The sequence below is a fragment of the Plecotus auritus genome (assembly GCF_963455305.1).
Source record: "Plecotus auritus genome assembly, chromosome: 6".
In the NCBI taxonomy this organism is placed as follows: Eukaryota; Metazoa; Chordata; class Mammalia; order Chiroptera; family Vespertilionidae; genus Plecotus; species Plecotus auritus.
Window position 1 is genome coordinate 51538920 of NC_137773.1, and position 13328 is coordinate 51552247.

General features: G+C 40.9%; 1 protein-coding gene across 6 annotated transcripts in view; it reads right to left on the bottom strand.

Annotated features, from left to right (window-relative positions):
* The window catches only part of ELF2 (E74 like ETS transcription factor 2), a 102119-nt gene that overhangs the window by 50876 nt on the left and 37915 nt on the right, over positions 1-13328 (bottom strand). For 5 of the 6 annotated variants that reach the window (XM_080671556.1, XM_080671552.1, XM_080671553.1 and 2 more), the window contains one exon: positions 6451-6616. The exons of the other annotated variant lie outside the window; for it this stretch is intronic. In XM_080671556.1, the coding sequence (XP_080527682.1) occupies positions 6451-6616 (166 nt within the window). The remainder of the gene's footprint in view (positions 1-6450; positions 6617-13328) is intronic. 6 annotated transcript variants of the gene reach the window in all.

Sequence of the window (13328 nt, forward strand, 5' to 3'; positions counted from 1 at the left end):
GTTCCTTAAATTATCCTAATTTGAATATGCCATCTCTTTTGTGATGTGACCCTGACTATCCATTTGTCAGGATCCTATCTTTAAATACCTGAGTATGTCCCTGTAGGTGCTCTGCTTCAACTCAAAATCAACCCGCCTATTACCAAACTTACCTGTTTCCTGAAACAATCTTGCCTTCCTCAAAACCATACACGACACTATCACTATCACTTAGTGTAAAAAAAAACTGAGTAATATCTTAACTAAGCCTCTCTCTTTAATCTGTCATGTTTTGTTAGACTTTATATAGTAGTATAGCCTATATATGCCCCTTCTGTTCCTATTACTTCTAACCTTGTTTTAATATTTCTCAAGTTATCCCTTGACGCAACAGCTAGCCTTTCTGCCTCATTTTCCCACCACTCAAAATTTCTCAAATATTTCTGCATTTTATACACCTAATGACTAACTCTTGGGTTCAAATCACAATCTAGTCACAACTCATAATGGAACCTCCTGTCAATGTCTTATTTACTCAGTATCATCTAAACAAACCTTGAGCCCTAGCCAGTTTGGCTCAGTGGATAAAGTGCCGGCCTGGGCACTGAAGAGTCCTGGGTTTGATTCCAGTCAAGTGCATGTACCTCAGTTGCAGGCTCCTCGCTGGCCCAGGCCCTGGTCCAAGCGCGTGCAGGAGGCGTTGAACCAATCGATATGTTTCTCTCACATAGATGTTTCTGTCTTTTCCTCTCTATTCCACTCTCTCTAAATAAAACTCAATGGGAAAATGTCCTCGGGTGAGGATTAAAAAAAATAAAATAAACCTTGAACTTTAATATTCCACCCTTTATTAAAGACATTTCCCTTAGTCTAAAGTGCCTTTCGCCTACTTCCTATCTGTCCATCCAAATCCTACCAAGTGTCCTCCTTCTTCACTTTCTCTCAAATATTCCCTAATCCTGTAAATTGAACTTTTCTCTGAAACACGCTGAAAACAGTGCCTTTGCACATAAAAAATGCAAAGTACTTATTAATATATTCTCATAAATTTAAATAAAATTTAAGTGCAGGATGAAGAGGCAGAGAGCCTAAACAGCTCAATCTTCTCAGACAAATCTTAAAAGATTTCTATCAAAACCTACCTATTACTAGTAGCCCTGCATACCAGTAGCTCTCTGCGGGGCCTGGCCGCTCCATGCCCGCTGCCCAGAGGCTCTCCGCGGCCCAGAGGCCCATGCGCACCCTGGCCTGGCCACATCCGCGGCAACGAAGCAAGCATTCTGTCAGGTCACTCACACTGCCCACTCTCAGCGGCCGGCCACCCTGCCCCCCCAGGACTGGGGAACTCCGGCGGGGCTGAGAGGACTGGGCGCCTCCATCTTGTGGCTATGGGTGCCACCATCTTTGTGATGGAGTGGCAGTTAATTTGCATATTACCCTTTTATTAGATAGGTTTGCCCTGGCCAGGAGCTTCATCCTGATGCACCAAGGTTGCAGGTTCAATCCCCAGTCAGGGCACATACAAGAATCAGCCAATGAATGCAAAAATAAGTGGAACAACAAATCTCTCTCTCTCAAACTAATAAATAAAAATTTAAAAAAGCTATCTATTATTAATTGCACTAGCATAAAGTTATTACTTTTAAAATAGTAATCTGTAACAACCTTTTAAAATTTACAGTCATATAATATACATATATTTTGAGTAAACATAAAAACTGCATTTTCCAATCTTAGTATGGAATTCAAGAGATTCCTCTCCACCCCCAACTCACCCCATCAGTCTCAGGAACAGCCTCCAGAACTGGTAGAGCCTGCAATCCCTGACAAAGGTATTTCCTGCCCGCCATTCAAGACCACCTTCAGCCAGACTGCATTGCTAGTCTTCAAAGGCTCTTTATGATTACTAACCCTAAGCTATCATCAAAAAGCAGTTTACAGATTTACATAAATATGCCTACTTTTAAAGTTTCAAAACATATTTGATTTCCCTATAAATTTTAAGAGATGATTATAATTACATATAAACTCTGTGAGGAAAATGTAGACTTTTAGTCTATAATTACACCTAACAAAATTAGAAATTATTTTATTCACAAAATAATAAAAATGGCTAAATATATATCATTATATGATTATAGTACTCCTGTCTGGATGACATCATGAACACTGTTTCTCGTGTGGATACATACATATGGATATATAGGAATACAAGAAGAAAAACTTATTGTAAACATGCAGAGAATTGACATATAAATCAATTAGTATAATTACAAACCTTTTTAAATTTATGTATTTTTATTGATTTCAGAGAGGGAGAGAGAGAAAATCAATGATGAGAGAGAATCACTGACTGGCTGCCTCCACTGGGGATTGAGCCCACAATCTGGGCATGTGCCCTGACCAGGAATTGAACCACGACCTCCTCGTTCATAGGCCGACACTCAACCACTGAGCCACACCAGGCTAATTATGAACATTTTTAAATGTATATAACCTAAGTTATAATATAGGAACATTTCAGGAAGTGTTCCCTAGATGTACAAAAGGAAATCTTATTCTGTATTTATCTCATTTCCACCAATTCCCCAAATAAAAACTGATATAACTATTTTATAAATATTCCTTTGCTTTTCTTCCCACTCAGTTTCTCCAAAATTTACAGGTATCTGGAATTTAAGTGAAAACTTTATACCATGAGAAATGAGTCTGATCCTACTCCACTACTCAAAAGGAAACATGCATTATGACAAATCATAAAAACCTTCATTCATTTTGTATACATTGTAGAGGTCAGCTATCAGAAGAATGAAAATTTAGTCAATTTTAACTCATTTAAAAATGCATTTGATTCTTTAAATAAAAACAAAATTAAGCTCTGATGAACTATTCTAAACTAATCTATATATATTAACCATCCTTATAAAGTTATTAAAAATCCATGAGATATAGTATTGTCAAATAAGTCAGTATATTATAGACTCACTCCATGATCTGCATGCCTTATGATGAATAAATACAAGTGTTTTAAATTGTTGTGATTATAGATGTATGTGTCAGCAGTTTTCAGTATGAATTTGGCAATGCCTTTTTAAAACAATCTGAATTCTAAGTTTTACAGTGTTGTTCTGTAAAGAGAGAGATAAGAATAATTATACTATACTAACCTTTATTTTTAGAAGTAATAAAGCAAGCATAGATTTCATTAAAAATCCACAAGCCAGTATGTAATTAAAAATTAAGATGAACCCTAGCCAGTTTGGTTCATTGGATAGAGTGTCAGCCTGTGGATTAAAGGGTCTTGGGTTCGATTCTGATCAAGGGCACATACCTTGATTGCAGGCTAGATCTCCGGCTCCAAAGTCAGGGTGCATGCGGGAGACAACCAGACAATGTGCCTCTCTCACATCAATGTTTCTCTCTCTCTCTCTGTCTCTCCTCCCTTCCAGTCTCTCTAAAATTCAACAGAAAAAATATCCTCGGGTGAAGATTAACCAAAAAAAAAAAAAAATTTAAGATGAATTTCTCAGTACACTTAGACTATTTTAGAATAATGTGAGTTACTTACTAACATTTCCTTTTAGTATTAAAATAAATAAATCTAAAAAAATGTCATCAAGTGTTCAAAAACCACTTTTAAAATATCATAAAAATAGCTATTACTTTACCCAGACTTTGTATATCCTCCTTTTCAATATCACAATCACTCATATCTCTGCCTTGCAAATGATATCATCACCCTCAGAGTTCAAGACCAAGAAAATCAAATCCCTTAAGTGGATTATATTTGCTTCCTATTTGAAATTGTTTTTATCTAAGTAATTTAAATTAATGAAGCACTGGCCACCAACTGCACAACCAATTAAGATCTGGCCAACGTGCTCTGATATTTTAATGTGATAAATATTTTGTGATAAAACAAGGTTCTACTGATGCAAACTTGGCACTGTAGTTTTCATTTTTTATAATTTCTAATTTGCTACTAAAATCATAGCCTTCCTTATGCTTTTGAACATTTTACAGAAATTTCACAAATTCTACTTTTTTCATTCAATTTTACCTATCAGACTTTTTGTTCTGATACTATTAGTTTTCTGTTTATTTATGCTCCTATAATAAAATCAGTTTCAACAGCTACTTCATCATGCATAATACTGTTAGCTGTTCTTATTTTTTTCCTCAGGAAGAAAATTCATTTCTGCCACTAGACTTCTACCTTCTGACTGGAAAACTCTCCAAACTCTGAGAAAAACACATGTATCTTCCTCCCACTTGCATTATCCTATCTAAGAAAAGAGTAATATGCAAATTGGCCGTACCTCCACTACACCAACAAGCCACGTCCACCAGACAATCAGGAGCAAGTATGCAAATTAACCCAACCAAGATGGCTGCGGCCACGGAGCGAGCAGGAGGCTTGGGTTTCCCCAGCAATGGAGGAAGCCAAGCTTTCCGCCTGCCCTGGCCTGCCTTGGCCTCCGCTTAAGGCTACAAAGTTTCAATTATAGAAGATAAATAAATCCCAACAAAAATGGCTGTGGCCACGGAGCGAGCAGGAGGCTTGGCTCTGCTCCAGGCCACAAAGTTTCAATTATAGAAGGTAAATAAATCCCAGATACCAGGGCCTCTGCTTGGGTCACTGGGGGCCATGGCCGGCCTGCAAACCACCACAGGCCCCTCACCCAGGCCGCCCCACACCCCAAGGGAACCCCCACCATGATCCAGAACACCCTTCAGGGCAAACCAGCCGGCCCCCACCCGTGCACCAGGCCTCTTTCCTATCTAATCATATCTAATAAAAGAATAATATGCAAATTGACCATCACTCCAACACACAAGATGGCTGCCCACATGTGGTCAAAGATGACTGCCCCCATGTGGACACAAGATGGCCTCCACAAGATGGCCAGCAGGGGAGGGCAGTTGGGAGGGACCAGGCCTGGAGGGAAGGCAGTTGGGGGCGATCAAACCTGCAGGGGAGGGCAGTTAGGGGTGACCAGGCCGACAGAGGAGAGAAGTTGGGGGCAACTGGGCCTGCAAGTAAGGGCAGTTGGGGGGAACCCAGGCCTGCAGGGGAGAGCAGTTGGGGGGACCAGGCCTGCAGGGGAGGGCAGTTTGGGGCAAACAGGCCTGCAGGGGAAGGCAGTTAGGGGCAAACATGCTGGCAGGGGAGCAGTTAGGCATCAATCAGGCTGGCAGGGGAGTGATTAGGGGGTGATCAGGCTGGCAGGCAGAAGCAGTTAGGGGCAATCAGGAAGGCAGGCAGGTGAGCTGTTAGGAGCCAGCAGTCCTGGATTGTGAGAGGGATGTCTGACTGCCCGTTTAGGCCCGATCCTGGTAGGGGTCCCAGATTGGAGAGGATGCAGGCTGGGCTGAGGGACACACACCCCCTTGCACGAATTTCATGCACCGGGCCTCTAGTCTATCATAAATCAAGTACCAGCACAGACTACAGTCACCACACCCATCTAAAACGTTTGGCAACCTGTTCTGAAAATGAATTGGTCACCAAGTCACCTGGGGTTTGCTGGCATTGTTGTTGCCATCGCTCTGAAGCTCTGAAGAGCAAGGGAGCTTCCAATCCCTCAGCTCAAAATATGGCTGGAGGAAGAACAGCTTTCAGCTGGAAGAAGCCAGCAGTGCTACACAGTGCTCCTGGGCCTCCGCAAGTGGCAAAACGTCCAATTCTCACCATGCTTAATCATGAGACTTTGCTACATTTATAGGAATTTATCGAAATGCTTACGAATTTTTACTAGAATTGTACACTAAGCATAAGGATTCTTTTTCACCATTAATAGCCAAAGATAAATTTTAATGTTTATTTTAATAAAAGGGTCATTGCAATCCTTCTGGTAAAATACTCTTATTTTCTTTATAGTCAATGGCAAAAATTAAAAGGTTTCTCCAAGAATTATACACACTAACCCCCAATTAAACTTACAGTTATCTCACCACAGACAGACTGAAACACCACAATTTCTAAGACTTAAAGGGAAGAAGAATCTGATAGATTACTGCAAAGATACTCTGACCTATGAAAAAAGGAATCATACTGCTCCATCAATACTGATTCAAAGAAACTCTTAATCTGTTACTGAATGAGAATACTCTATTTATTTTTAAATTTTAAAAAAGTTACCCTCAAGTACTAGCCTACTGACCTCTAATACAAGTAAATAACTACTCAACTTTTGCACTTCCAAAAAAAATTATCAAAATAATTATTGTGCGCCTGTAATTTTGTCCTTAGGGTCCATGATATAAGACTTTGCTATACCTCAAAAAATTATAATAGAGAACTTCTTATGTCCATATAAATTTCCTTAAACAAGAGATGTTTCACTGCTTTCCAATCTATACTAAATAGCATTAAAAGGAAGGGGTTTCGGTATATTATTCATCTGGCAATAGCAACAATGACACAAAATGAGAAAGTTATAAATAATAAACATTTGATGAGATGTCTACCTGTTTCCACATTCTCGGTCTCAACTTCTTGTTCTTCTGCCACATCTTGCATCATATAAGTCTCATCATCATAAACCAGAACCTGGGCTGCATAGCCCTGCTCTAATCTGGCACTCGGAACTGGCTCCACAATCACTGCTGGATAGTCAGAAACCTTTTCACTTTCCTACAAGAGCAAATTTAAAAAACAATCAACCTTTTTATTCATAAATGCTGGATTCACTTATAAAGCCTTGAGTTCCTAGGGTCTCAAGGAACCCACACAATGAGTTTAATGTAGTATAAATATGAACGTAAAAAAAACACACACAAAAAAACAAGAGATGCAAAGGGTTAACTTTAATAATCTGTCCAAGTCTTAAGAGGTGAAACTTAGACTAATACACATTTTAAATAATCAGGGCTTTAGAATTAAGATGGCAAATTAAAAACATGCATATAATTTCACTCTCATGAAAGCAGTAAAAGACTTTTAGACAACCAAGGAGAAGAGATAAAAACTACAAAGAAGAAGAGATAAGAGTAACAAAACCTTGAGTAACTGAAAGTGGATGGGTGAATATTATTAAGTGGTTTAGTGGACCCAGGAAAGCCAAATCACAGCCTCGAAGCAGAGCCAGCTGAGAAACAGCACAGATACTGGAGGACCCACAGAAGGCAAAATCTCAAATTAATTCTGGAAATGCAGCAGCAGCAGGTGGTAGAGAAAGAGGAGGAGGCTCAAACAAGGAAGATCCCATTAAGCCTGTTTGAAAAGCACTCTGGTTCCTAGACCCACTCCCTTCTCCACGATGCTTAGTAACCAGCCCACCCCACTGGAGCAGAAGATTGGAGAGGGAGAAACAAGAGTACCTTTGAGGTCTATTAGGCACATTTGCTAGTATCAGTACTGTACCAAAAACCGTTTCTAGTCAGCATTTTAGTCCTCAACTGTTAATCATGAGCAGATAGCCAAATATTACTAGTTGTCTAAGACAGAATATATACATACATGCACACACATATATATTAATATTCCTCACAGATATTATATCCATAAAACAGGAACAGAATACAATAAATAAATAACATTTAAAAATAAAGAGTTCTTAGAAATTAAAAACACAATAACCAAAATGAAAAGGCAGAGGCTTGGGAGATAAAACTGAGGCAGTCTTCCAAGAACCAGAGAAAAAAAATAAAGCACTAGAAAAGAGGACAGGAAAGAGAACAATATTAGAGGACAGTCCAGGAGGCCGATATATGAATAACAGGAATTACAGAAAAAAATAGTATGGAGAGGGAGAAGGGGAGGTTGGAAAGAAATCAAAGAATTAATAGAGATTTTTCTAGAGCTGAAGGACCTAAAGCTGCCCATTTGAAAGGACCTACCAAGTAATTAGTAAAAAAATTAAGGGAGACCTATACTGAGGCACACCATTGTGAAGTATTGTAATACTGGGGGCAAAAAGAAGATTCTACAAGCTTCTGGAAAGAAAATACACATCACACACACAGACTTGAGACAGTTCAGTCTTCTCAACCCTAATACTGGAAGGAAGATGACAATGGAACCATTTCTTCAAAGTTATAAAGGAAAATTATTTCCAACCTAAATTCTTCTCCCAGCCAAACCGTCTTATGAAAGCCTTCTCTCAGACATGGGAGAGCTCACATTTACCTTCCCTGCATTCTTTCTCAAGAAGCAATTGGAAAGTGTTTTCTATATTTAAAAAAAGAGTAAATTTGTAATTTAATAAAACAAAAAAAAGATGACTTAGGATACAGAACATGCAGGAGACCAAAGCTGGGAGAGGGATGACAGTGATCTTCAAGGAGGCCTGGGAAAAGAGGTTCCAGCATGCAGCTGTGCACTGGACTTAAAGGGCAACCAGTTCAGACTGCAGCAATATGACTCCTGAGACAGCACGACAATCTGCCATCTCCAAGATAAACACTGACATTGTTTCTAAGCACAGGACGTCCAGATAAGCCTATTCCAGATTTTCATTCATAGCGAGCTTGCCTTGATGGCCCCTTCACCCCACCTTTCCTTGCCACCTGCATCATCTGCGAACACTCTTTTCACCTCCCAGTGTGTTCTGCTTTGATACTCTCCTAAGTGCTGAAAGAAGACCACAAAGAGCATAGACATAAAAAATAAAGAGCAGCACTCTTTCCATGGGAACATATACCTGCTGAACAAACATTTAACACAGGGTCCCTACTGTAGCCCACACTGGTTCCTGACCAAGTGTGTCCAAGAACTAACTTGTGACACCACTTACTGATTGCCTGAGTAGAAGCTCTTAAAAGTCAGTGAACCTGATGCCAACTAGTCAGCCCTCTTCCTGGAAGCCTTCATCTAACTGTGGAAATGCTGTCCTTCCCTAATGCAGTTAGCTTGTACACACTATTCATTTTTCAAAGTAAATAATATGTCATTTAGGGACATATACACAGACAATCCTATCTAATAAAGAGGGAATATGCTAATTGACCCTCACGCCGTCGCAAAGGTGGCGGCGCCCACAGCCAATAAGGAGGGAATATGCTAATTGCTGCCCCGCCCTCAAAGATGGTGGCACCCACAGCCAATAAGGAATATGCTAATTGACTGCCACACCCTCAAAGATGGCGGCACCCACAGCCACAAGATGGCGGCGCCCAGGCCCCTCAGCCCCGCCGGGGCGCCTACCTCCGGAGTCCCCCAGACCCTTCAGCCCCCCAACCGCCCAGGGCCGGCCTGAGGCGCAGGCAAGCCTCAGATGGCGGCTGCCCAGCCACCCAGGGCCTACATAAGTCAAGATAATGGCACCTCTGGGGACAGACAGGGTAGAATATGAGAAAGGGACACTCTCAGTATTCTAAAATACTAGTGGTTTCTATTTTTTCACCTGAGTGACAGGTAATATGTATTCTTTGTTATTCTTAGACTGAAGCATTATATTTTATACACTCTTCACTGTGTATCAAACATTTCACACAAAAAAATCCTATATAATAAAAGCCTAATACGCTAAATGTCTGGTTGTCCGTTCAACCAATCAAAGCGTAATATGCTAATGATATGCTAAGGCCACTCAATCGCTCACTATGACATGCACTGACCACCAGGGGGCAGATGCTCTAACCAGTAGGTTAGCTTGCTGCTGGGGTCTGGCTGGTCAGGACTGAGCGAGACAGGCCAGACATGCCCTGGAGCCCTCCCACGGTCCCTCCTCAGCTAGCCAACCTCCCGCGTCTCTCCCTGGCCCCAATCATGCACTGGTGGGGTCCCTCGGCCTGGCTTGCACCCTCTCGTAATCCAGGACCCCTTGGGGGATGTTGGAGAGCCAGTTTTGGCCTGATCCCACAGGCCAGGCCAAGGGACCCCACTGGTGTATGAATTCGTGCACCAGGCCTCTAGTTTTTAAATAAATTACAAAACAAGGATACAGCAAATTAAAAAGAGAAAGTACATGCTGGCCCGGCTGGTGGGGCTAAGTGGTTGAGTGTCGACCCATGAACCAGTAGGTCATGTTTCAATTTCTGGTCAAGACACATGCCTGGGCTGTGGGCTCGATCCCCAGTAGGGGCCATGTAGGGGGCGGCCAGTCAATGATTATCTCTCATCATTGAGGTTTCTATCCCTCTCTTCCTCTCCCTGAAATCAATAAAAACATATTTTTTAAAAGTACATGCTGAATAGTAACATTACATTTCCTACTCTGTATAAGGTGAAAAATACAGGTCCAATGTTTTGCCATTAAAAAATATTCTTTCCCACAAATTGTATATAGTAACAGTTGAATCATCATGCCTCTTGCTCAGCTTTGTAGCCACAGCCTGCAGGTAGCAGCACCCAGCTGGAAGAGAGGAGTTAATGAGGAGCATGGGACAGGTCATACTGGAAGGAAGATGACATGAGGTCTCCATTCATTGGAAACTCAGAAAACAGCATCATAAGTAGCAGCTGAAGTAGTATTAACACAAGCAGTGAATATTTTATTTAAATATAATCCAAGGGACTTAAAACTTCTTTCTTTCCTCTGAAATGGAATAGCATCTATACTAATAATAGAGGAATATGCACATTGTCCAGGATGCTAACAACCAAACAGCAGGCTGCTTGGGGCAACAAGGCCGGCAGGGGGGTTATTGAGGGACAACCAAACAACTGAACAGCAGGCTGCGTGGGGCAAGCAGGCCAGCAGAGGGGTTAGTGAGGGATGACCAAACGACTGAACAGCAGGCTGTGTGGGATGACCAGGCTGGCGGCAGGGGGGGGGGGGGGGCAGTTGGGGGCAACCAGGCTGGCAAGTGAGGGCAGTTGGAGTGACCCAGCCTACAGGGTAGGGCAGTTGGGGCGATCAGGCTGGCAGGGGAGGGCAGTTGGGGACAAATCAGGTCAGCAGGGGAGGGCAGTTGGGAATGATCGAGCCGGCAGGGGAGAACAGTTGGGGGTGATTGGGCCAGCAAGGGAGCAGTTAGGCATCAATCAGGCCAGCAGGGGAGTGGTTATGGGGTGATCAGGCTGGCAGGCAGGTGAGCAGTTGGGAGCCAGCAGTCCCGGATTGTGAGAGGGATGTCCGACTGCCAGTTTAGGCCCAATCCCTCAGGGATTGGGCCTGAGGGATTGGGCCTAAACAGGCAGTCAAACATCCCCCAAGGGGTCCCAGATTGGAGAGGGTGAAGGCTGGGCTGCACACACTCCCCCCACCCCCCGTGCATGAATTTCATGCACCAGGCCTCTAGTATTTAATAGTAAGGTTAATCTGAGATTAATTTATATTGTGAACTACCCATCCCCACTCTACCAGTAGAAAATAAGTCAAATTTTCTAAACCATGAAATACTTGAGGACTAGAATTCTGTAGAAGGCTAATACTCTCTTTCCCCACCAATTAGGATTCTGGACCGACTCTTTGTTTTAGTGTTTCAATGTTTCTGTTCATTTATGCATAAAAAGCACCAAAAAAATTTTTAATTCAGCCTGGCAGGGTAGTTCAGTTGGTTAGAACCTTTTTCTGTACATCAAAAGGTTGTGGATTTGATTTCTGGTCAGGGCACATACGGGAGGCAACCAATGTTTCTCTCTCACATCAATGTCTCTCTCCCTCTCTCCCTCCTTTTATCCCTGAACTCCAGATTTTTGTTCCTTATTCCTCCTGTATATACCTCTAAAAAAGACAATCTAATTCTCTGACTCATTTTGTACATATATCTGTAATCTGGATTCCACCACCTCATTGAAACTATTCACTCAAAATGTCACCAGGGATCAAATTCTATTTCAGTTTTCACTCTCCTCCGCCATTCTGCAGACTATACACTGACCATCACCTCATTTAAAAAACTTTCTTTTTAAATGAAGTTGTTTCAGGAACCACTTCTCTTTCTAGAAACCACTTTATGTTTAAGCGTCTCCTCTGACACTTCTTCCATTTCCAGTGACTCAAACCTAGCCAACTTGCTAAGGTTCGGTCTTCAGCATCTCCGTTCTTTTTACTCTACACTACCATCCCAGGCAAGCCTACCCCCTACCCATTCTTATGGTTTCGGATAGCACCTCTTATGCTGATGATCACTAAATATTTGCTTTAGACTCTGACCCATTTCCTAAACTCCAGACCCAACTTTTAAACTACCAACTTAACATCACTACAGGAATATTCAGCTGATACTTCAAGCTTAACATGTCTAACTGGGAACAAATTATCAACATTTCTCCCTATTCCCCCACCCTGCGTTTTTCCTCTAAACCTCACTTTCTTCATATTTAAAAAAGAGATTATAATACTATTCTTAAAAGTCCCTTGAAAATTAAATATGCACAAATTAGTGACGGCTATTTTTACATTGTAACAATAGCATTCAAACATACTATACTTGCCCTGACATTGGAGGGCATCTTTTCACATTACAATCAGAATTCTTTGTGCAAAAAGCTGTCATGATTCCCCATTTGTCTAAAAGGGAAGTTTAACTACTAAACAATGGCTTTTAACATTCTTTGAAATATAACCCTCAATTCACCTATTAAAAGGTTGAATTGTGTATCCCAAAAGATGGTAAAGCCCTAACCATCAGTACTTGTGAATCTGAGCTAATTTGAAAATAAGGTCTTTGGCCCAGCTAGCATGGCTGTGGTTGAAGGTTGACCTATGAACCAGGAGGTCACAGTTTGATTCCCAGTCAGGGCACATGGCCGCATTTCGACTCAATCCCCAGAGTGGGGCGTGCAGGAGGCAGCCAATCAATGATTCTCAACATTGATGTTTCTATCTCACTGATTTTCTAATTGAGAAATGCAGCAATCTCCAATTAATACTGTAAATTTATATACTTTATTTCTTCTTTCAGTTTTGTCAATTTATGCTTTATGTATTTTGAAGCTCTAACACCGAGTGTATATACATTTAGGGTTGTTAAGTCTTCTTGACAAAATGGTCCTTTTATCATTATGAAATGTCTATGTTTATCCCTGGTAATAATCTTATCTTGAAACCACTTTAGCCTTTTTATGAAATTTACATAGCACACTTATTTCTACAGTTTTACTTTTAAGCTGTGTTGTTAATACTTAAAATGAATTTCTTATGAAACATAAATTGATTTGACTTCTTTTTAAACCCAATCTGACAATATCTACATTTGGACTGTTTAGAATATTTACAATTATCGATACAACAGGATTGAAATCTACCATCCTGATCTTGTTCATTGTTTGATTTATTCTTTGTTCCTTTTATTCTGTCTTCTTTTGAACTGAATATTTTAGTAACCATTTTAATTCAAATACTAGCTTATTATGTATATTTGATTTTTAGTGATTCTCTAGATTTTATAATATGCTTAACTTACCAAGTTTATCTACAAGTATTACTTTATGTATAACATAACAAGCTTTCAATAGT